The sequence below is a fragment of the Felis catus genome, chromosome A1 (assembly GCF_018350175.1).
Source record: "Felis catus isolate Fca126 chromosome A1, F.catus_Fca126_mat1.0, whole genome shotgun sequence".
NCBI classification, from domain to species: Eukaryota; Metazoa; Chordata; class Mammalia; order Carnivora; family Felidae; genus Felis; species Felis catus.
Genome location: NC_058368.1, coordinates 157560095 through 157582748, shown reverse-complemented (window position 1 = coordinate 157582748; position 22654 = coordinate 157560095). Strand labels below are relative to the sequence as shown.

The 22654-nt window shown below is 40.5% G+C and overlaps 1 protein-coding gene and 1 long non-coding RNA gene across 11 annotated transcripts in view; one reads left to right on the top strand and one right to left on the bottom strand.

Annotated features, from left to right (window-relative positions):
• LOC111561730 overlaps nt 1-22654 on the bottom strand; it is a 414779-nt gene that overhangs the window by 337196 nt on the left and 54929 nt on the right. For 7 of the 10 annotated variants that reach the window (XR_006583244.1, XR_006583247.1, XR_006583253.1 and 4 more), the window contains exon 1: nt 10758-11071. This is a non-coding gene — a long non-coding RNA (uncharacterized LOC111561730). Of the gene's footprint in view, nt 1-10757; nt 11072-17767; nt 17875-19311; nt 19421-22654 lie in introns of those variants that run through there. The other 3 variants (XR_006583250.1, XR_006583251.1, XR_006583252.1) reach the window with 3 other exon arrangements.
• Nucleotides 11191-22654, top strand: part of ELL2 (elongation factor for RNA polymerase II 2) — a 73740-nt gene continuing 62276 nt past the window's right edge. Inside the window, exon 1 of the mRNA XM_004001508.6 lies at nt 11191-11480. Coding sequence (XP_004001557.1) covers nt 11334-11480 — 147 coding nt within the window. The 5' untranslated portion in view covers nt 11191-11333. The remainder of the gene's footprint in view (nt 11481-22654) is intronic.

The following is a 22654-nucleotide window of genomic DNA, read 5'->3' as shown; positions in this document are numbered from 1 at the left end:
CTTACACAAAAATTAACTCAAGATGGGCTACAGACTTCAGTGTAAATGTACAACTATAACACATTAGGGAAAATAGATGCAAAAAATTTTGTGACTTTTAGCTAGGCAGAGTTCTTAGATATAACACCAAAAGCACTATCCATAAAAAACTTATAAACTGGACTTCATCAAAATTAAAAAAAAAAATTGCCCTATAAAGACACATTTTGCTTTGCATAAGACACTTTTTTTTAAGTTTATTTATTTATTTTGAGAGAGAAAATGCTTATACATGAGCGGGGAAGGGGCAAAGAGGGAGGGAAAGAGAATCCCAAGCAGGCTTCGCGCTGTCAGTGCAGAGCCCTACACAGGGCTCGAACTCACAAACTGTGAGATCATGACCTGAGCAGAAATCCAGAGTCAGATGCTTAACTGACTGAGCCACCCAGGTCCCCCTGCTTAAGACGCTTTAAAAGAATTTAAAATATGCCACAGACTGGAGCAAAGCATTTGCAAATCACCTGTCTGCCAAAGAACTTATATCCAGATTATATAAAGAATCTTCAGACCTCAACAATATGAAAACAAACAACCCAATTTTAAAAATGGACTAAATATTTGAAAAGACAATTCAGCAAAGAAGATATGAGGATGGTAAATAAGCACATAAAAAGATGCTCTACATCATTAGTCATTAGGGGAATTCAAGTTAAACCACGACGTGATACTAATATGGACCCTGTAGAATGACTAAAATTAAAACCAAAAGACTAACAATACCAAGTGCTGGTTAGTATGCAGAGAAACCTGAACTCAAATGCAAAACAGTACTGCCACTTTGGAAAACAGTTTGGCAGTTTCTTAAAAGGTAAATATACACTTACTATATGCAGTTAATTCCACTCTTAGGTATTTGCCCAAGAGAAGTAAGACTTATGTTGACATAAAAATCATTTGTGAATGTTTATAGTGGCTCTATTCCAAATCACCAAAAACTGAATACGATGCAAATAAATGTTCTTCAACTAGTGGCTAAAAACTGTGGAACATGCATACAATGAAATACTGATCAGTAAATAAAAAGGAACAAACTACAGATACATGCAACAACATGGATAAATCTCAAATGTATTATGCTAAGTGCAAAAAGTTACACTGAAACAGCTACATCTGTATGAGTCCATTCATACAACATTCTAGAGAAGCAAAACCATAGGGATAGAGAACACATCAGTGGTTGTCACAAGAGTCAAGAAGAAAAGTCTGACTACAAAGGAACAGCACGAGGGAGTTTTCTGGGGGTGACAGAACTGCCCTGCTTGTCAAATGTATAAAAAAAAGTAAATTTTACCATATGTAAATTAAAAATAAATTTTAAAGAGTTTATTCTGAACTAACACTTGAATACTTTACAGTAAACTTTCAGAGATATCTGTCATTGCAAACCAAAAAAAAAAAAAAACCCTCAAATTTTCTATTTTTAAAGTAAGTTTACAATGGCATGTTTCTTTTTTGGCAAATATTAAAAAATAACATCTATCTGTTAAAACCTATATGTGTTTTGTTGTTGTTGTTGTTAATTTTTTTTTTTTAACGTTTATTTATTTTTGAGACAGAGAGAGACAGAGCATGAATGGGGGAGGGGCAGCAAGAGAGGGAGACACAGAATCAGAAGCAGGCTCCAGGCTCTGAGCCATCAGCCCAGAGCCCGACGTGGGGCTCGAACTCACGGACCGCGAGATCGTGACCTGAGCTCAAGTCGGACGCTTAACCGACTGAGCCACCCAGGCACCCCGAAACCTGTATGTTTAGAGTGAGTATGTAAAACAAAAAAGGTTAATTTTTAAAATTTTTTTAATATTTATTTATTTATTTTTGAGAGAGAGAGAGAGAGAGAGAGAGAGAGAGAGACAGAGCACGAGCAGGGGAGGAACAGAGAGAGGGAGACACAGAATCAGAAACAGGCTCCAGGCTCCAAGCTGTCAGCACAGAGCCCAACGCGGGGCTCGAACTCACAAACTGTGAGATCATGACCTGAGCCGAAGCCGGATGCTCAACTGACTGAGCCACCCAGGCGCACCCAAAAAAGGTTAATTTTTAAATCACAAAATAAAAACTTTTTTTAAAGGTTCAGGACCCTAAAAATGAAGCAAAGATACTGACCAAGTGAAAATTACATAGGACAGACCTCTTCTTCCATGTACAATTTGTCAACATTTAACAAAGTTACATCATGCTGCTTAGCTTTCTATACTATTGAAGTTTGATACAATCCACTGACTGTAGTACCCGTATTTTCACCAGGAGTCAGATTATAACAAATCATTAACATTCTGGACAGTTGTTGTTTTTAAGAAATGTGAATATCCCTGTTAGAGGCTAAAACTCTTTGGCAGGTAAATCATATCATACCTTATACCTTTTACATTTTTTAATGTTGGCTCAATTGAGAAATCCTGAAGATAAATCACAATTCAAATACCCAGCATATTTAAATCACCTAAATCATTTTACACATAAGAGAAATGATTTATTCAAGGTAAAGGTTAGAAGAACAGAATCAAAAACAGAGAGCAACTTATCTTATTAATTTTAATGGCCTTGCTTTCAAGATCACAAACACAAAACAAAAACATTTCTGTTAATAAGTTATCATTAAAATAATTTGCTCCGACAACTTAAAGGGGGCATTATCACTTTAAGTACAATGTATACCCAGTGAAATTTATTCAGTAAGTATGTGGCTACTACCAACAGCAATGACCTCTTACTAAATTCTTTTTGCAAATTATCACTTCAGCTTCACACTGTCATTATTCTACTGATAGTACTCTGTTTCACCTTCCAAATGATATATACAGCCACCTCTGATCATTGGTCGCCCTGCTTATTCTCTCCCCAATCATCTCATGTTCCCTGTACATTTCAGACTGCCTACAACACTTACTTTCTGTCATAATATATCTAATGGATAAAGTGTCCAAGGTCAACACATTCCCATGGGTGTACCCTAAATAAGCGCAATGCCTGAGAAGCACCTGTTAATTTCCTACCCTCTTTTTTTTTCCCACTCCAAAATACATTTGAATGTAAATGACTGAGAATGATGGTACTACCGGGAAAATCTTGGAAATATATACAGGGATACATACATATTGTAGGTATGCCATGTAGGTAGCCATGTAGGTAGCCATGGTTCTCAATGTGAAAGAGGTGTACAGCCCTTATAGTAGGTGTAGTTTGGGTACACTCGCCTGTTCTTTTTCTTCTCCTCCTCTTTCATCAAAACTTCCCTCAGAAGACTTGTCCAGTTCTATGACTCTTACTATTATTTCAGTGGGATTGACTCCGAGGCCTAAGGCCCACAATTCCAAATGTCTGAACATTTTCACTCATATATTGTACCACCACCTCTAACCTAAATCAGCTCCCCCTTCTGATTTCCTTATTTCTTTTCAAATCAATACTATCTTCTAGCAAACAAACTTGAAGCTACTACTTATTTTTGGTTCCTCATGCTCACCCACCTCTCATGCCCAAATAAAGCTGTCAAATCAGTCAACTCTGCCTTCAGAAAGTCTTTCATATCCTTCTTCTTGTCTCTGTTCCCATTATCAATATCCTAGCATAGGCCTCATTACCTTTTGCCTTTCTAATTTAGCTTCCTTTTTCCAGTATTCCCCCATTCCAATTCATTAATCATAGTGCTATCATCTGGATAGTCCTAACCTATGGATTAGAGTATATCACTATCTGGTCAGAAGATGCCAATGGTTCTGCATTGCTCACAGATAAAAGCCCATAGTACTTAATTCAATAATGAAAACTCTCTTCACAATCTGTCATCAACACATCTTTCTATCTGCAACTGTCACAACGGCTTTCATATGCCCTGTATATCAGTTAAACCAGATTACAGTCTTTCACCAAAACACCTTGTGATAGCAAACCAGTATTCTTAAGATCCCTAAATTCGGAATGTTTCAGGGGCACCTGGGTGGCTCAGTTGGTTAAGCGTCTGACTTCAGCTCCGGTCATGATCTCACGGTTTGTCAGTTCGAGCCCCACAATGGGCTCTGTGCTGACAGCCCAGAGCCTGGAACTCGCTTCAGATTCTGTGTCTCCCTCTCTCTCTGTCCCTTCCCTGCTCACACTCTGTCTCTGTCTCTCAACAATAAATAAATGTTAAAAAAAAAAAAATTAAAAAGAAAACAGGAGCCAGTATCTTTAAAAAAAAAAAAAAGAAAAGAAAAAAAAAAGGAATGTTTCAATAATCTCATTATCACAACTACAAATCTCTGATGTTCCAAAGCTAACTTTTCCATGAAGCTTTTCCCAACACCGAACACCAACACCTAAGCTGAATATGTTCTAGCAACCCAGAACTTCCTATACCACTGAATTAGTGCCTTTATGGTACTTCTCATCTAATAACACTCACCTTCATACTTTGCCCTGCTTTGTTTCTAATTTTGTAAATATTTTATCCTGTAAGGGTCATGTTGACTCTTAAATTTCCAAAATCCAAAGCAATGGCAAAAGCTCCCAAAATAGTAGGCCATAACAGATCAAAAGATCAAAGATGATAAATATGATACTTGATTAAAAACAAAATGGAATCAAGGCAGCCTGCAATTCTAATTCTTTAAGTAGAAACAAAAAGCCTTCTGAATTTATATGTGTGATATATTTATTCTGTGCTTTTCACCATAACGTGTTCTAGAAACCAGGTCATAAAGTATCATTTTCCCATGGGAACAGTGATATTATTGGGGATTGTGCTTTTCAACAAAGACTCATTATCAAATCATAGATAGGAGCAACATTCAATAAAAACAAAGATATAACAACTGTAAACCTTTATAATTTAAAATTATAATATGAGCATTTTCAAATGGGTGTCGACATACTATGCATATTTATTATACTGAGGTTCTAATATATCACAAATTATCTATGCTGAACAAAAAAATAGAATTAGTTTTCATAAATCTCAGTAAAGTCAATATGCTAATTATAATGAACCTAAGATGAATTGATCACTTTATTTGCCATCTTACTATTTAATATGATATTTGATGTTTGTGTGTGGGGGGGTAGGTGACTCAAATGACTAGTTTTACTTTCTTTTTTTTTTAATATATGAAATTTATTGTCAAATTGGTTTCCATACAACACCCAGTGCTCATCCCAAAAGATGCCCTCTTCAACTTAGTTTTACTTTCAAGAACAACAACAAAACCAACAGTGTCTCTGAGTCTCAGGTACCTCAAAGGTAAAATGAATATATAAAACAATGGCTACCTCACAGAAGAGGGAGAGAATTCAAAACCACAATGGAACTTTGTTGTTTTTAAGCTGTAAAGTTCCATCAAGAATAAGCTATTATAGAAGGGCCTGACTGGCTCAGTTGGTGGAGCATATGACTCTTGATGTCAGGGTTGTGAGTTTGAGTTTTGGGTGTAGACATTACTTAAAATCAAACTCTTAAAAAAATAAGCTATTATTAATTATCAATATTGTTCTTCATGTTGATGACATCTGGCTCACTATTAGCATGTTTAAAAGTGAAAAGGTGAAGAGGTGTTTTGTCTCCTCTGGTCTTCCTACTTCCTCAGTTTATTCAGGTATACATTTGTGTTCCTTTTTAGTACAAAACAACATGGAAACAATAAGAATTGTGAGGTCACTCTATCACCCTTCCCCTTTTCAGAACTTATTTGACACCTTTCAGGGCATCTTGAATTGCATTAAAAAGCCATAAAAACAACTCTTATGTGCAAGAAAGGGACACTTTGGTCACTATAGTGTGCAATTCTATGGACAGAACATGTTTCTCAATCAGTATGGGAGGGGAGAACTTTCCTCGTGTGCAGGAGAATTAACTCTGAGTCTTTTGCTTCCAAAGAACATACAACTTCCTTGAGACTGCTTTTCAAATAGGAAAAGGCAAGCAACAAAGAGGGAAAGCAGGCCAAAGAAGTATTAGTGAATACTGATCATTGCCCTCTCAGAGTTTTGTCTTTGGTATGTCTGGAATATTGAGTGACAGCTCTGCCCACCTAGCCTTCTCTACTCAGCTCCACCAAGAAGAAGGGATCTGAACTGGAGGGGAGGATAAAAGTGTGGTGAGGGGTACTTTCCTCACTCCCACATCACAACTTTTGAGAAGAACCCTACTGTCCTAAGAGAAGGAAAAGACTTTAGAGACTAAGAGAGTGTAGAGGTAGAAGTCTAGAGTTTAAATAGCTTCCCCCAGGATGAGGAAGGGCAAAGGCTGCCGATTCCAGGAAGACTACACCCCAAGTCCCCTTTCAGCTCCTCTAGAAAGACCACACCTGGAGAAGGTTAGACTTGGTCCCCCAAAGTTGCCAGTCTCAGCAAGGTTCCCAGATGCGCATACCTTCCAGAAAATCAAATGGACCATCATATACATTTTGTGCCAAGCAGCAGTTAGAGTTTCAGTCTCCCTTTCTATAATTTCCATCAGTGCCACCCTCAACCCAACTGCCAAACAAATACACAATCTAAGTAAAACCAGTATGTTTGCTACATAAGCCCAGTTTCAATTCAGGTCATCTGGTTCCTTCCATCTAGATCATACCCAATAAACCCTTCCTGAAGGGAAATTTTTGAGCTTCTCATGAATTACGTCAGCAGTGATAGACATAGACCAGATAGTCTTCCCCATATATTCTGGGACCTTTGTAACACCTGTGGATTTATTGTTCTACCACACAGTGAGATGGGGGGGGGGGGCTTAGAGCCAGATTTAGCAATGATGATGATGATGATAAGCAACACAATGTGACATTTCTTACACTTAAATGGAGTGGAGTAGAAAATAATCACATGTGATATAATAATTGTTTAGCTTAAAATCTGTGTTTAGGCAACAAATATTTATGTCTCTCCTGTAGGTATTTCACTTTCTCCATGAATATTTAGTGAATTTCTTTTAAAACCATAGAGCTCCTACTTCACTTGTGTCTAAGGATAGGAAGAGACTTTTTGCACAGAATTAGGGAAGTCCTTGAAAGGAGAGCAGTGTAATGGTAAAAGGTCAAACATAATGGGGACATGAGGCATCAAGGAGAGAGAATTCCAAGGGGAAGAAGTTCCACCTGGAAATTCTTCTTCCAGAGAGCTCCTCTGCTGTATTTCTATAAGGTTATGTGTTCTCTTTTCCTAACAGGAGCCCATGCATTATATTAAGACATTAGTAGGAATTGTTTTATAGGTACCTTAAAGAAACACTCACAAAACTACCAAGACAGGTATAAGAAAGAATGGCCTTTGCACTGGAAATCATTAAAGCAAAGGTTGAAAACCAGAAAGCTGTGGGTTACCTGAGGCCCAAGGAGTTTTTTTAAATATTCATAAAATGTTTATGGAAAATTTCAGGTAGGTGCCAACAAGTAGAAATCAGAAAGCTCACATAAAAATCTGAGATTTTCAAGTTTTCTTTAAAAACTGGACAACACTGGGCCCCTTCATGTTCACCCTACAGAAATCAGCTGGACTAGGAAACTGCTAAACTCTTTCAACACCCCTAGCTCACCACAGTCCAGCACCTTCAGTCCCTGTGGCACTGTCTGGTCCACTTCATTTATCTTGTGAACCTAATAACACCTGAAGGCATCTGAACTGGTGATCTCAGCTCCAATAGAGAAGCAAGAAATGGTCATTAAATACATGGCGATCAGGAAAGAGGCATGGCCTGGCATTTCAAGACGAGCAAAGACTTTGATGTTCACAGTCCTATTTTCATTTTGAAAAAAAAAATTTTTAATGTTTATCTTTGAGATAGAAAGTGACAGAGTGTGAGCAGGCAAGAGGTAGAGAGAGAGGGAGACACAGAATCCGAAGCAGGCTCCAGGCTCCAGGCTCTGAGCTGTCAGCACAGAACCCAACGAGGGGCTCAAACTCATGAATTGCAAGATCATGACCTGAGCGAAAGTCAGAAACTTAACCGACTGAGCCACCCAGGCACCCTGAACTTTTTCCATTTTGTACGCTAAATATAACAAATGAAGCAGGCCTTATATCAGTTTACTTCTTTTTGCCTTTTCTTTGCACTAAATTATCATATAATATTTATTTCTTCTCAGTTATTAATTCCAAAGAGGTACGTAGTGTATTTTTTTTTTAATGTTTATTTATTTTTGACAGAGAGAGAGACAGACCATGAGCAGGGGAGGGGCAGAGAGAGAGGGAGACACAGAATCCGAAGCAGGCTTCAGGCTCTGAGCTGTCAGCACAGAGCCTGATGCGGGGCTCGAACTCACACACCGTGAGATCATGACCTGAGCAGAAGTCGGAGGCTCAACCGGTTGAGCCACCCAGGTGCCCCAAAGAGCTACTTAGTGTATATAGTGACTAGAAAAGCCAATTCAGACCTACCTTTCCAGGTTTTAATAGGGTGCTTTTTAATAAACAAAATCTCAGTTTCCTCACTCATAATATGAATGTGTTCAACTAGAATTACCATTAAGATAATTTTTAGTTGGCCTCTCCCCATCTATACCAGGTCTTCTTATCTAGAATCTACTCAGCCCTATAGAGGGATTCAAGTTCCACTGACTCCAGACTTCTTTCTTTGAATTTTTGAGCTGATCACCACCACCACCACCCAAATTAGCATTTACTAATTCTCAGTTGTTTTGCTTTGAGTGCATTGGTCCATTTGCCAGATTTAGAGACAAAATTCCTTTAAATAAAAGGCTATGCAGTTCAATTTTTAAATCCTCGACAGCATTTTACACTTAATTGGCCTTCAATAATTATTTGCTAATTATTTACTCTGAATGATACAGAAAATATCTATAAACTGGAAAACTTCCCAAAGAGCAACTTTTATCAGAGTCCCCCTCCCCCAAACCAATTACCCTTATCAGCTTGCCCATCTGATTCAGGTAAGCATAATGGTACTACACAATGAAGAGACACAGTACTAGATTACTGTATTACTTTGTACATGGTTATCGCTTCCTTCCTTATTTGAAAAGCTCAAAAGGGGAAAAATATAAACAAACAATAATTCACTAATAATAAGTGATAACATATTCCTAATATCTTAATAATATTACACAGTGAAATATTATGTTACCTACTAAATCGGGTATGAGGAAAATATTCCTACTGCAACAGAGGAAAAAAAAAATCAGTTACTGGTAAGGTGCTGTAGGTCAGACATTTGAAAACTACAGTGAAAATCACCCTTGATCTTCCACCACCTTCTGTGTGTCATCAGAAGTCCTGAGTAACAAGAGGCCAAGATGACATGTGGGCAGGGATTTACCCACTTTCACCAGAAAAGTATTGAGACACAGGTTCTCCTTGTTCTGGTCAAATCTCTCCCCCTCATTCCCCACCCCCCCCCCCCAGATAATTAAGGTTTTAGATTTAGATATGTGGTCAGTCCTTCCCTATTAAAGTAAAGTAAACATAAGAAAAGAATAATTCAAATACGAAATTATTTTCAGTGATTGCCTTAATTTCTCTATTCAATGAATTTAAGATAATTTACACTTTAGTAAACTGAATTAATAAATGTTAATCATGTCTTAACAGCTAGCAAATTCTAGTGGGTTGAAATTAAGTCAATTTTAAAAAAGCTCTCCTGTGATGTAACCAACAGTTAATACAGATGTTTCCACTTAACCTATAGTCTGTGGAAGGAGAATTAGTTCTGTAATTCATTTTACATACATTCAATTCTTGAAGGGCTGAATCAAAAGGCAATGTACCTTTAGGCTGGGGAAGGGATTAATTCAGGTGGGGGGTGGGGGGGTGGGGGATGAATCATGAAAAACTCCCACTTGGATCTTTCGGGAAAATCACAGCCCTATCCAATTTAAAAGGGTGGAAAAACTGTTTAACTGCCTATCAATTTTTCTGGGGAATCCCTATAAAACACAATAAGGTTTTACAATCTGATGGAAACAGCAACCGTTATCAATTTTTTTTAAGTAAATTTTTTACACTGCCTTTTAACGGTTTGAATTCTTTCAATGGTTTGTTTTCATCTGGTGTTTCACATCACCCTGTTAATTCTTGCTCTCCGACAGGAAGCCTGTCAGTCTACCCAAACAGAGCCTGAAGAGGGCTCTGGATCAGGCTCTCTGCTTTAGCCACGCCTACACACGGAGCACCGCGAGGAACGGAAAAGTATGCCCAGCCTCCGCACACCCTCACACCACCAGCTCCTCTACTTAACCTCCAATTGCTTAAGCCCTAGCTAGGTTTTCCCACATCCCTGTGGAATAAAATGGGCAGAGTTCAAACAAAGCCGAAAAATGACAGCTGTAGATGTATCTTTTAATTTAGGTCAAGCCCAGGTCTAATTTAAATGGTCCTTTGAAAGGAGATACTCCAAATTCCATAAAAAGGCACAACCCTGTACCTATGGCGACTTCCAGAGATACGACATATGTTCCTCTGGGATAAGAACCCGGCATAAACTAGGAAAGAACTAGAAGTTCAATTTTCTATAGTATTGTGCCCACCAGACCAAAGACACTTAAGTCTTTAGGCATGGTGTTGTAATTAAGGTGCTACATATATTCTAGCACAACTCCTAAAGCCTAGGGTCGATTCACTAATTTCAAGGTTAGGGTGAAATGAAGAAGGGCGTTCTCCTCAATTCCATCTGCTCAACGGCACTAAACTGAGTTTTCAGAACATGCTTTCCAGTGACCCCGCCTACTTTGTTCTCCCTCACAGGCACACACCCAGCTCCACAAGTTTCCGCAACCGTCGGGGGACGAAGTCCTTACTTGGACACACATTTGGGGTGGGGGTCTTCCTCTTCAAGGACCACTCGGGGAGGAAGAGATTCCCCTACTCCCCCGACTCTCCACTACCACCTCCTAAGGGGCGGGGCTCCGACTCTAGGTTACCAGGCCAGGCAAAGTGAATACCCAATTAACAAGGGATCCCCGAAGGCAGCCTGACCAATAGCGGCCGGCGAGCCAAGAGGTCCAAATGTGACGTCACATGTGATTAAATTGGCGCGTCACCTTGACGTCAGCCGCTCACCTCGGACGTCCCGTCCCGGGAGCAAAACTCCAGCGACTTTGGGCCCCGCCCCCGTGAGAGTGGAGGACGGCCAATGAAGGAGGTTCTGTGAGGAAACAAGGCCAATGAGACGAGCCCGGGGCGGGGCGCGGGCCGGAGGGTGGGGCGGGTGGCGGCGGTGGCAGCCGGAGGTCTGGCTGCGCGCAGTATATGACAGTACGTCAGCAGCGGGATGGCCGTAGCTGTGGCGGCGGCTGCAGAAGCCCTAGCAGCCGCGGCCGCAGTGGAGGCTAGAGCCCGAGCGGCGTCGGCGTCCGCACCCCTGGGAGTTTAAGATGGCGGCAGGGGGGGCGGCGGGCCTGCGGGAGGAGCAGCGTTATGGGCTGTCGTGCGGCCGGCTGGGACAAGACAACATCACCGTACTGCATGTGAAGCTCACCGAGACGGCGATCCGGGCGCTCGAGACCTACCAGAGCCACAAGGTGAGCGGGTCGGCCGGCCAACCGGCAGGGCTGAGGAAGCGAGAGGGCGCCCGTCGCCTCCCGGTGGCGCCACCCTGGGCTCCGAGCAACCGGCGCGGGGCCGCGGAGCAGTGGCTCGCCTCAGCTGCCGTCAGCGTCCGCGGCGGCAGGCTGGGCAGGGCCGGGCAGGGTCGCTGACGCCGCCGTCCCGGGTCGGCCGAGAGCCGGAGCGTTGGGAGACGGGCAGGCGGGCGGCCCCTGGCGGCAGGGCCGAGGCAGCCGCAGCCTCAGCTCGGCTGCGCGGCTGCTGCGGGACTTTCCGACGGCGCCTGCGGGTTTCCTGGCGTTTTCTGTCCCATTGAGGAAGGGAAGCACCAAAGAGACAAGGGAGATGACTACGCTGTCTGTGGCGGGGGAGGGGGAGCGGGTGCGGCGTACCAGTAACGAACTCCGAAGTACGGAGGGCATAAGCCGTCAGCGTTTGGGTGTTAACACAAAAACACCGCGGATCCGCAGAGACTCGGACACAGCAGCTCTGCATATGGAGATGGGACACACCTTGTACTCGAAAGGACTTGAGGACACAAACACACCCTGAGGGAGGGGGCACACCACGTAGTCCCAAAGGACGGGACACGACACCCCGCCTACGGGGGGTAAAGGGAAGTCACACCTTGCACTCCCAGGAACTCGGGGACACGGGCGCTTCACCTTCCCAAAGAGGGACCAACGCCGTGTACGAGGGAGCCACACACACACAGCGCTCACCCAGGAACAAGACAAAGGTTCGCGGAGGCTCTTCGTACCCAAAAGACACGCTGGTGTCGGGTTGACTCCCGGCAATAGGAAAGTGGATCGAGGGTGAGGGTGGGGGAAAGGTACATTGTACCCTGGGCAGAGACCCCTGTCTCGCTCCCCACACCGCGTTGGGTAGAGATACCCGTTTACACACGGAACTCGAGTACAGCTAGGGTTCACGTAGACGCACACACACCGCAATTGGGGAGTACAAACCAGAAACGCGTTTTCTTGTTAGGGCGGAGGGGAAAAAGTGGGAGAGAGACACGGAATAGACGTGCCACAACCCAGGGTGCATAGGGAAGCCGTTTATGGGCATGCAGTACTGTGTGTGGAAGTATAAAAGGAAGGATATACCATATGAGAGATGGATAACATTTAGTCTGAGGGGAGGGACAATCGGAGGGAAATGTAACCCACAGGGCATACTGACAAATAGCCCACTCCATACCAAGGAAACCTGCTTCAGTTAACTGAAACAGGCACAGAGGGCCAGAGGGACACCCGGACGCATATAGTTATTCAGATGAAAGTGGAGAACAGAATTAACATCTGTTGAGCTCCCACTAACTACATAGAAGGAATACACAGAAGGAATTTGGAAAGCAGAGCTTTTGGAAGCAGAACTGCAAGGGAGGTGTAAACCCTGTGGTTCAGTGGGAGCTTGTGAAGCTGGGCAAGGGGACACTCACCGTCAGAGAAGCCCCCTACACATGGGTGCATGCAGGGGGAAGCACACAGTTGTGAACAGCTTGGGAAGTACATGAACTCTTGGTAGTATAGGTGTGAACAGTAGAGACTCACAGAGGTGAGCTTGCTCAGGAAGGCACTGACAGAACTGAGTGGTTACATGGATGTACACTTCAGGGCCCATGTGTTATCCACCAGAGAAGTGTACGGTGAAAAACACTCAGACTGAGGAGGGGAGGGAAGGGTGCATGTAGGGGGCACTGTGAAATCCTAGGGAAAAAGAGTCTCATTTGTGGCTGGGAAGATAGTTGCAGCCAGTAATAGGAATGCAAGGAGATATAAGAAATACAAAACTGCATATGTCAGTAACTGCTTCCAGACTGGTATACCTGTAAGGAAAGACCACCAACTAGCATGGAGTAGGAGGTCCATATGGGGGGAAGCCAGATAGGCAAGCAGAGGGACAGAGGCAGACAATGGAGAGAAACTCAGCCCTGCAAGATGGAGAGATAAGCTTGCCAGTTCCAAAGGGAGGGCGTGGGAAGGAACGGCACAGGGAAGAAGGTAGGTCAGGGGTGTAAAGAGAAAAACACATAGGCTGAAGAGGAAGAAGCCAGCAGGAGAAGGCCAACTTCCAGTCAAAAAAAAGACTGACACATAGAGGGTAGGGAGATTCATCTATGAGGACAGTAGGCCACCATCCACCTTGGGGGAACAATAGGGAAATTGTACAGTTGATTACAGCAAGATTGACAGACCCTGTACACTTGGTAGGGAAGAGGTGGATGAGGAGAGTGACACCGGGAAAGGATGGTGCTCAGCAATGTGAGGTGCCAGAGGCTTCCAGTGTTCAATGATCTGCATGACTGCTGGGGCCCAGGAAGGGAGTGTTTTTTCTACCTTCATTTCTGCCTCGTACACCTTAGTGTTTACATGCATGGGATTAAGGTTGGAGTCCTTTGACTCCAGAAACCCTCACATTTATATACCAGTGTCTTCCAAGAAACAGGAAATCAAAAATTCTCTCGGGACCCACCACTTAGTTCTTGATTTTTTTTTTTTCTTTTTACTTTTTATAGTCAAAGGTATGGAAGTCAATTACTTTTTCTGCTGCTAACTACTTCAATTGCCATTTACTATTGCTCTCTTTTTTCCATCTCTGTGCATGCAGATTAATGGGTCTGATCAATATGTACAGAAGCAGAGAAGGGAGACGGAGAACACTTTTTCAAGTCCTTCCGCCTTTCTGAGGTTAGAGCCAGGCAGATTGAGTTAGTCCTGGTAATCCTTTTCTCCTGAAGGGCTGGTGATGGAAGCAGTGGCATGCAAGGAGAGGGGGAAGAAATAAACTGACTTGGCCTTTGCAATTGGACACTGCCTTGTTTCTGACTTAACCAGCTTCTGTCCGAGGCCTCACTGTCATTTCAGCTACAAATACTTTGTAAGGGGCTTGGAAAAGCAGGAATCGGGGTAAGAATGTTAATCCCAGGTGGTTGAAAAGTGGGAAGAGACTGAAGATAAAGAAATGAGGGACCCTTCAGGTGACTACACTGTTGGTACTTACTGCAGGATCCTCTGGTGTGTTCAGCCAGGTCTCCTACAAATGTGTTGTCATGACCTTCCTCCACGCTAGGCCAGACCAGGGCTCCCCCATCAGGGAGTTGCTGGCAGTAGGCATCTGGCTGGACTTTTATCTAACAGTAGGAGGATAAATTACTTGGTCTTTATACCTTACAAACATATCAGAAGTGGGGCTCATGACTCGAAATTGTAGCAGCTGTTTCGAAATATGTTGACACTTGTTGGCTAAGTGGGAAGTTGTTTCTGGTGATCAAGCCAATTCCTTCTGGGGGGAAAATTGCTTTCAATTTCATATAAAACTGTGCCCACCATTTTTGTGCTCAGATAGGAGGATGCTCAGTGCTTGACAAGTGGCCTCCAAGTGGCTTTGGCCTGTGCAAGGTTATGACTATTAGTCCTCCTCTTCTAATGACTTTCCAAGAGCCAGAAATTTCAACAATTTCCTAAATTAAGCATCAGAAAGTTATTTTTATCCAAATTATTTTGCACACTAGATTTACTCTTATAAATTAAACCACTTGACCTAAGACTTCAGAGAAGTAAATTCATGGATTTTAGTAAACTGTGATTTAAGCAGAATACAGAAGTTCTTTAGATATAATTGAATTGAATAAGTATACGAAATTGTTAGGGTGCATGGAAACAATCTTCGATTGGGAACAATTCCTCACTGTTTCAAAAGACAATCAAATGTAATTGACTATCATTATTCAAGTTTTCTATTTTTAGAGAAATGAAAAATGTTAACTTGAGAATCTTTCAAAACAGGGACTGGAGTCAGGGAGAGAGACACTGAATCTAGCGATGGGAGTTTTAGTTGGAGTAAATATCTCCTAGAAGTTGTTTTCCACTAAGTGTGAAACAGTTTCAAAATGATTGTTTATTTAAAAATGTTAAAAAGAAAGAAAATTTAGGCATACTAATACAGATATCTAGGATATATTGCAAAGGTACTTTTTTTTAACTGTAGATTGTTTTAAGTGAGAGGAAAGTTACTAAATAAAGTCACATATTACCACTTTATAATCATTCTAAATTGATGTTTCTGATTACATGGTTTGTGTAAGCACTACATATTTTAAGTGGACATATATTATTGTAATTACATATTTCTCCAAAATGTATCCTAAAACTGCATTTAGAATTAAAATCCCAAATTTTAAATGTATTTTAGCTAATTCAGTAATGTGTAGCTGTCATATGCTGACATTTATAGTAACAAAAATCTTATCAAAATATTCTTATCAGATTCTGTCATTGCTGAGCCTGTCAGTTTATTTTTTTAAAAATGTTTATTCAAAATTTCAAAGATGGTGGCTCAAATAATATCATCATGTTTACCTAACTATTACATAAAAAGTCTTGCATAGATGTTTTTGGGGGCAAGGGTTCTTCATGCTTTGTGCTTAAAGATAAGAAAGCAGAAGTGTTTGAGAAGGATTCTGTTAACACAGTCTCTTGTCAACTCTAATTATTGGCTTTAAAAGAATTTTCCTTCTTTGGTAAGTGTCTTCTAGGAAAATGATAGTGTTTTGAAAATGTGTACAAATACACTTACATTTAATTTTGCATGAGGAACTCAGTCTCTCTCAGTATTACCAGATATTATTATTGCCAGTCAAAGCATAAAGTGTAATTCAAATCTCCAAAGTTACTGTCCTTCACAATTGCTCCCTTTAGATCAAGCATTACTTGATCTTTTAAAATCACTAATTCTATAGGTCATGAGGTAGGTGATTTTCTCTCCTAGCCTATCTTTCTACCAGGTGAAAATTTTAGCATTTGATTCATTGTGATTTAAGGCAAAGAAAAAACTTACACCTTCTTCCTTATTCATTTTTCTTCCTGTCCTCAAACAGTTTTGAGTATGTGTGTATGTATTCAGTAATCTTCCTTATAAATATAGAAGACGCTGTTCTTAAAGCACTGCTCAAGCATCCAGAACTGCCAGCACAAACTGCCACTGCCATTGGACATGTTTATTAACTAAAACAAAGAGGTTTGCATTATCAGATTCCTCTTCTTGCACTTTTATGTGTAGCCAGATTTTAAGACGTTAATCTGGGCACCTGGGTGGCTCAGTAAATTAAGCGTCCGACTTCAGTTCAAGTCATGATCTCACAGTTTCTGAGTTTCCAGTCCCTCATTGGGCTCTGACAGCTCACAGCTTGGAGCCTGCTTTACATTCTGTGTCTGCCTCTCTCCTTGCCCCTCCCCTACTCACACTCTTGTCTCTCAAAAAAAAAAAAAAAAAAAGAAGAAGAAGAAGAAGAAGAAGAAGAAGAAGAAGAAGAAGAAGAAGAAGAAGAAAACATTAAAAAAAAAAAGTTAAGGGCTGGGTGGCTCAGTTGGCTAAGCTTCCAACTTCTGCTCAGGTCAGGATCTCACAGTTCGTGAGTTTGAGCTGGCATCTGGCTCTGTGCTGATAGCTCAGAGACTGGAGCCTGATTTGGATTCTGTGTCTCCCTCTCTCTCTGCACTTCCCCCCCCACCCCCACGCGCGTGCATGCGTGCTCGCTCTCTCTCAAAAAATGAAAAAGAAAAAAAGATTTAAAAAAAAAGTTAATCTTACTTTTAACTTAGACCCATCTTCAGGATAAACTTGATTTTAAAGTGCTTTTTATCCAGTAAAGTCAAATTTGTACCTCATGTTCCGGTGTTTAAAACATTTATTCAAATGATCAGGTACTCAGTGCAAAGAAGGGTGCTCTTCCCTGTGGAAAGCAGTAGCCAGATTGCCTAAAATGATAGACAGGGAACTTTGGCACCAGAATTGGGAGGAGAAAGAAAGAACATATGTGAAGGATTGGAACATGTTCAAGAAAAGAGTTTAAAAGGAAAGGGGTGTAGAATTCTTGGAATGATTTACAGGAAAGCTTATGGAAGACAATCACCAGATCCAGCCTTTCCATTTGTTCCATTTACACTTCTAAAAAAACTATGAAAGCTATGCTCATAATGCTTACTAGGTAATTTGTGATTAAATCAGGAAAATTAGAATTTCAGCCTAACCAATGCTAGGTCATTTTTAACAATTTGCAGTGACCACAGAGAGGCTCAGGAGCCTGGCACTGGTGTCCAGTCAATGTATTTGCCCACTTGGGCCAAATGTATTTAGAGTATTTGAGAAGATGTTCCTAAAATGTGATGATATGGGCATTTCTGCATTTAAAATCAACTAAGTTTTAGAATAAAGAAAACAGTGTGTATATAACCCCACATTTGACTCTCTTGCTTACCTCAGATCCATACTACATTTTCCATGACTTAATGCAAAAATGTAGAAAAGCAGGTCTGGAGTACAATACAGTAAATTAATGGCTGTATCTCCACAGCCAAGTTGAAGCTGAAAAAAAAAAAAAAGATATAACTCAGGTCAAATTTACCAAGGAGAATTGCTCTTTCTTTTCTTTTGCTCCCTCCCTTCCTTCCAATTTATCTACCCATCTATAATTTCTGTCATGGCATTATGGCCCTTGAGAGCCATGTGAAACCTGTAGGAAAAACTGGTTTAAGAGCCTCCACAATACTTTGCCAGCAAAGGCCAAACTAGCATTTCCATGGCTGGCAGTTTAATATAGGACATAAAAAGAGAGAATCTTATTAATTAGGCTATATGCTCCTTAAAGATTCATGAGTCCTATTAAGCACCTTGAATTGAACTCTACAGTCAGAGCATTTGACTACCAGTTATATAGTAACCAGATTGTTAGACAAATGGCCTAAGTTTTTCTTATTGATGATCTTACATATTATTGGTCTAAAAAACATCCTCAGGTCTTAAAGGATTTTAGCAAGGCAGGGACTAGATGGGGGACCATATCTCCAGCAGAGGGAATGACACAGGCAAAGAAAGGACAGCAGTAGAAAAGCTAGGGTAGGGTGTGAGAGTCCCAAGGAATACTGTGTTCCACTTAACCCGAAGTTAATATAGGAGAAAAATATAGTTGGATTTAAGAGAGGAAAGGGAGATTGGAGCAGGTTAAATTTTATTCTGTCAACACTAACGAGACACTGAGTAGAAATCTAAAGTGTTTTGAAGATGTGTTTTAGGATTATTCTGTCCTCAGTGTTACATGATGAATATAAAATGAATCAGGAAGGAAATAGACAAATTAGGAGGAATTATGTGGTCCAGGTGAGAGATGATTGGAGTCTAAAGTAGGATGCTTGTGGGAGACATTAGAGATGAATTGAATCTATAGACTTTTAACATATTTAAAGAAATAGGATTGAATTGAGATTTCTAGCCATCATCACCAGAGGTATTCTTAGTAGAAAAAGGAGAAATCAGAAGCAGTTGGGAGAGTGGGTTGGGCACAGGGGCCATAAATATGATGAGTACCATTTTAGTGAACATTCATTCAGTCTCTTGTTTGTTGACCAAGAGACTTAGATTTGATTAGGTGTTTTATATTTGAGAAGTATGTTTGGGGGTTTGAGGCTAGACTAGAACAATGCCGTATTGTTTATATGTCTCCTATAAACTCTGACATTTGGATGGAAATTTGGATGACAATGGGATTGGTGATATTCGGGAGGAAGGTGAAAGTATTAATTGGAAGAAATTTTGGTTTTGAGAAGGGATTTTTTGTTTATAATTTTGTATTTATATTTTGTTTGCATTTCCTTTATTTAATAACCTTCTCTATTAATTGCACTTAGACAATCATCAAGCACAGATAATATGAAAATAGAATTTGATTATAACCTAAAGATCAGACCTTCTCTGGTTTCTGTCCTTAGTGATTATTGAAACATTAAGAAACTGTGTATAAAGTACCTGGATTTACTTTTCAATCATCATTTTGAAATGATTCTGAAGGCCTTGAGTCAGTGTCTTCACTTCTTCCAGATTGTCTCCATTTCTGTTTTGGTGCTTTGATGCTCTTCTTTTTTGTTGGTGTTGTCATTGTGGAAAAACAAAACAAAAAATAATCCTTACTACATAAAGCTTTCCTTATACCTATACATTGTAATGGATTAGGTATGGGTGCTTAGTTCATGGTTCATGGAGGTAATCTTGTCTAGAGGACTTTTCCCCTCAACAGTGAGCTTATTCAAAGGTGAAGCCAGGCTTAAACTTTTGATAAGATTCACTGAGATACTTCAGGATCTAGATAGGCTTATCTGGAAAGTTAAGTGTTAGCATATTTAAAAAAACTTTTTTAATGTTTATTTTTGTTTTTGAGAGAGAGAGATACAGAGTACAAGCAGGGGAGGGGCAGAGAGAGAGGGAGACACAGAATCCAAAACAGGCTCCAGGCTCTGAGCTGTCAGCACAGAGCCGCACTTGGGGCTCGAACTCACAAACCATGAGATCATGACTTGAGCCAAAGTCGGAAGCTCAACCCACTGAGCCACCCAGGCACCCCCAAGTGTTAGCCTATTTTAAAATAACTTGTACTTAGTATCATTGTTTTTGGTTTCCATTATCAGAAACCATGATGTCTCAGAGAAACAGAAAATACATCCATATAGTAGAAACTTAGTTGAGTGTCTTAAGTTTTTTTTAATAAAAGATTAAGAGATAGGAGTCCGAATTATAATTACCAAATTTTTTTTATTCATTTAGCAAACACTTTAAATTTTAAGACATGTGCCAGGCACACAACTACACAGTGAGGATATAAAGCCAATTAAGTCCTTGATGGTCCTTGCCTTCAAGAAAGTGCTTGTGCTTTAGTAGAAACAGACAGACATGTGAAAAAATAACTGCAATAAAGTCTGTGTTTAAGGGGACACCTAAAGAGAGAAGGATGATGTTTAAGGATGTATCTGAAAAGCAGTGTCTGCTCCTTTACCTCCCATCACTTTGGGTTGTCTCCACCACACCTGTAAGATTACACCTGACTAGGTCCCTTGTTGCTCAGATCAGTGGACGTCTCTCTGTTCTTCCCTTACCTGACCTCAGCAGCATTCCATCCTGTTAACCACTCCTTCCTGTTATGAAACTGATTTACCGCCCTGCCCATTCTTAGTCTCAGCTGGCCATCCCCTGTTTGACTGGTCTTTGAATGTTGGAGATCCCAGCTTCCTCCTCTTTATCTATTCATTCTCTATAGGTGATCTCATCTAGTCCTATAGATTTAAATGTCATCCATATGTTAATGACTTCCAAATATTTATCTCCAGCTCTGACCTTCCTCCAACTCCAGGCACTTACTTCCAACACCTCATCTCCTTATCAAAGTTTAAGAGACATCTCAAATTTAACAAATCCAAACACAGTTCTTGCTTTCACTCCTCAAACCTACATCTTCAGAAGTGTTCCCCATGTCAGTAAGTGGCAGCACCTGTCACCAATTGCCTAGTAATCAACTAATAATCCTTGATTTCTCTTCTCATTTCTGGGCTTATTTGATTCATCAACAAGTCCTATAAATCTCCAAACTTTCAAAATTTAACCCCATCCTTCACCACTACTCTAGTCTCAGCCACCGTGCTCTCTTAGGGCCAATACCATGGACTTCCAACCAGCCCCCAAGTATCCATTCTTACCCCCATAGTCCATCCTACACACAGCAGCCAGAGTGATCTTTTGATTTTTTTTTTATTTTTTTTTATTTTTTTCAACGTTTTTTATTTATTTTTGGGACAGAGAGAGACAGAGCATGAACGGGGGAGGGGCAGAGAGAGAGGGACACACAGAATCGGAAACAGGCTCCAGGCTCTGAGCCATCAGCCCAGAGCCCGACGCGGGGCTCGAACTCCCGGACCGCTAGATCGTGACCTGGCTGAAGTCGGACGCTTAACCGACTGCACCACCCAGGCGCCCCCCAGAGTGATCTTTTTAGAACATTAAGTATGCGTGCACCTGGGTGGCTTGGTTAAGCGTCCAACTCTTGATTTTCTTGATTTTGTCCCAGGTCATGATCTCATAGTTGTGAGATCCAGGCTCTGTGCTGGGGGTGGAGTGGAGCTTTCTGAAAATATTCCCTCTCTTCCTCTCCCCTCCCTCTCTCTCCCGGCCCTCTTCCACTTACTCATCCTCTCAAAAAAAAAAAAAAAAAAAAAAAAAAATTAAATATGAAAATGTAGTTTCCTGGTTTCAAGCCTTCTTAGGGCTCCCTTTGTTTTGGATGTTTTATTTGGATGTTTTGGATGGTTTATTTTATAAATTTCTAGTACTTTAAAAATAATCTCAGTCTTCCCTCCCAAGTTTATTGCTTCTGCTTAGACTTAATGTTCTAGAGATCATGATCCCAAGGAAGAAATCTTCAGTTGCATTTATAGTCAGATTTGACACGTAAGCTTTTTATATAATCACAAAGCCTACATCAGACTTTCTTGGAAAAAGATAACGGGATATTATGCTTCAAGTATTGGTGTTTTAAAGGCTGGTTACAGTAACTAACTTTTTAACTGGTTCTTCAGTTTAGATTTGCCTTCTATGTTTCTTTAATAACTGTTTGAAATAGTAAAATATAAGATACATAATTTTAATTTGGCCTGCACCAGATAACTACAGTTTTCCAGAAGCTATCTTTAAAAACAAGGATTGTGTTCACTAGTTTAGGTTTTGACCTCTTCTCATTACTGTTTTGACAATCCTTTTATATTTCATTCTTTTCAATGCTATAATGACCAGAAATAAATTATTCTTTATTGCACATGCACTTTAATCTTGTTCTTCCAGATCTGCAGAGAAGTTTCTCATATGTGTTAGGTTGGATTGACTCACCAAGCAAAATACTAGATTTTGTGAAGCCTGGTGACTCTTTTTTGGCATCTAATAAAATATTGGGGGCAAAGAAGGAGATAATGTTTATTTAAGGTAGCTTTGGATTATCAGTAAATTTTACATTCATGGTATCTTTCTAAACATTACCAGCTTTTGACAAGCGCTAACTATATTGGATTTCTTCAGGGTCAAATGTTTGATTTCCTGCACTGTTTCCTGCTTTAGCTCTCGTTTTCTTTCTTCTTCTGTCCCTACGTAGATATATATATATATTTTTTAATTACAGTGGTTAAAATATAATTATTAGAGTCTTTGGTTTCTCTGTAAGGTGATGTTTTAACAGAATAAAATGACTTTCTAAATGAAAAAAAAAAAACAAGTTCTTAAAATGGTGTAGTACCTCTTTTAGGAAAGAAAAATGATCTTTTATATAAATTGTATC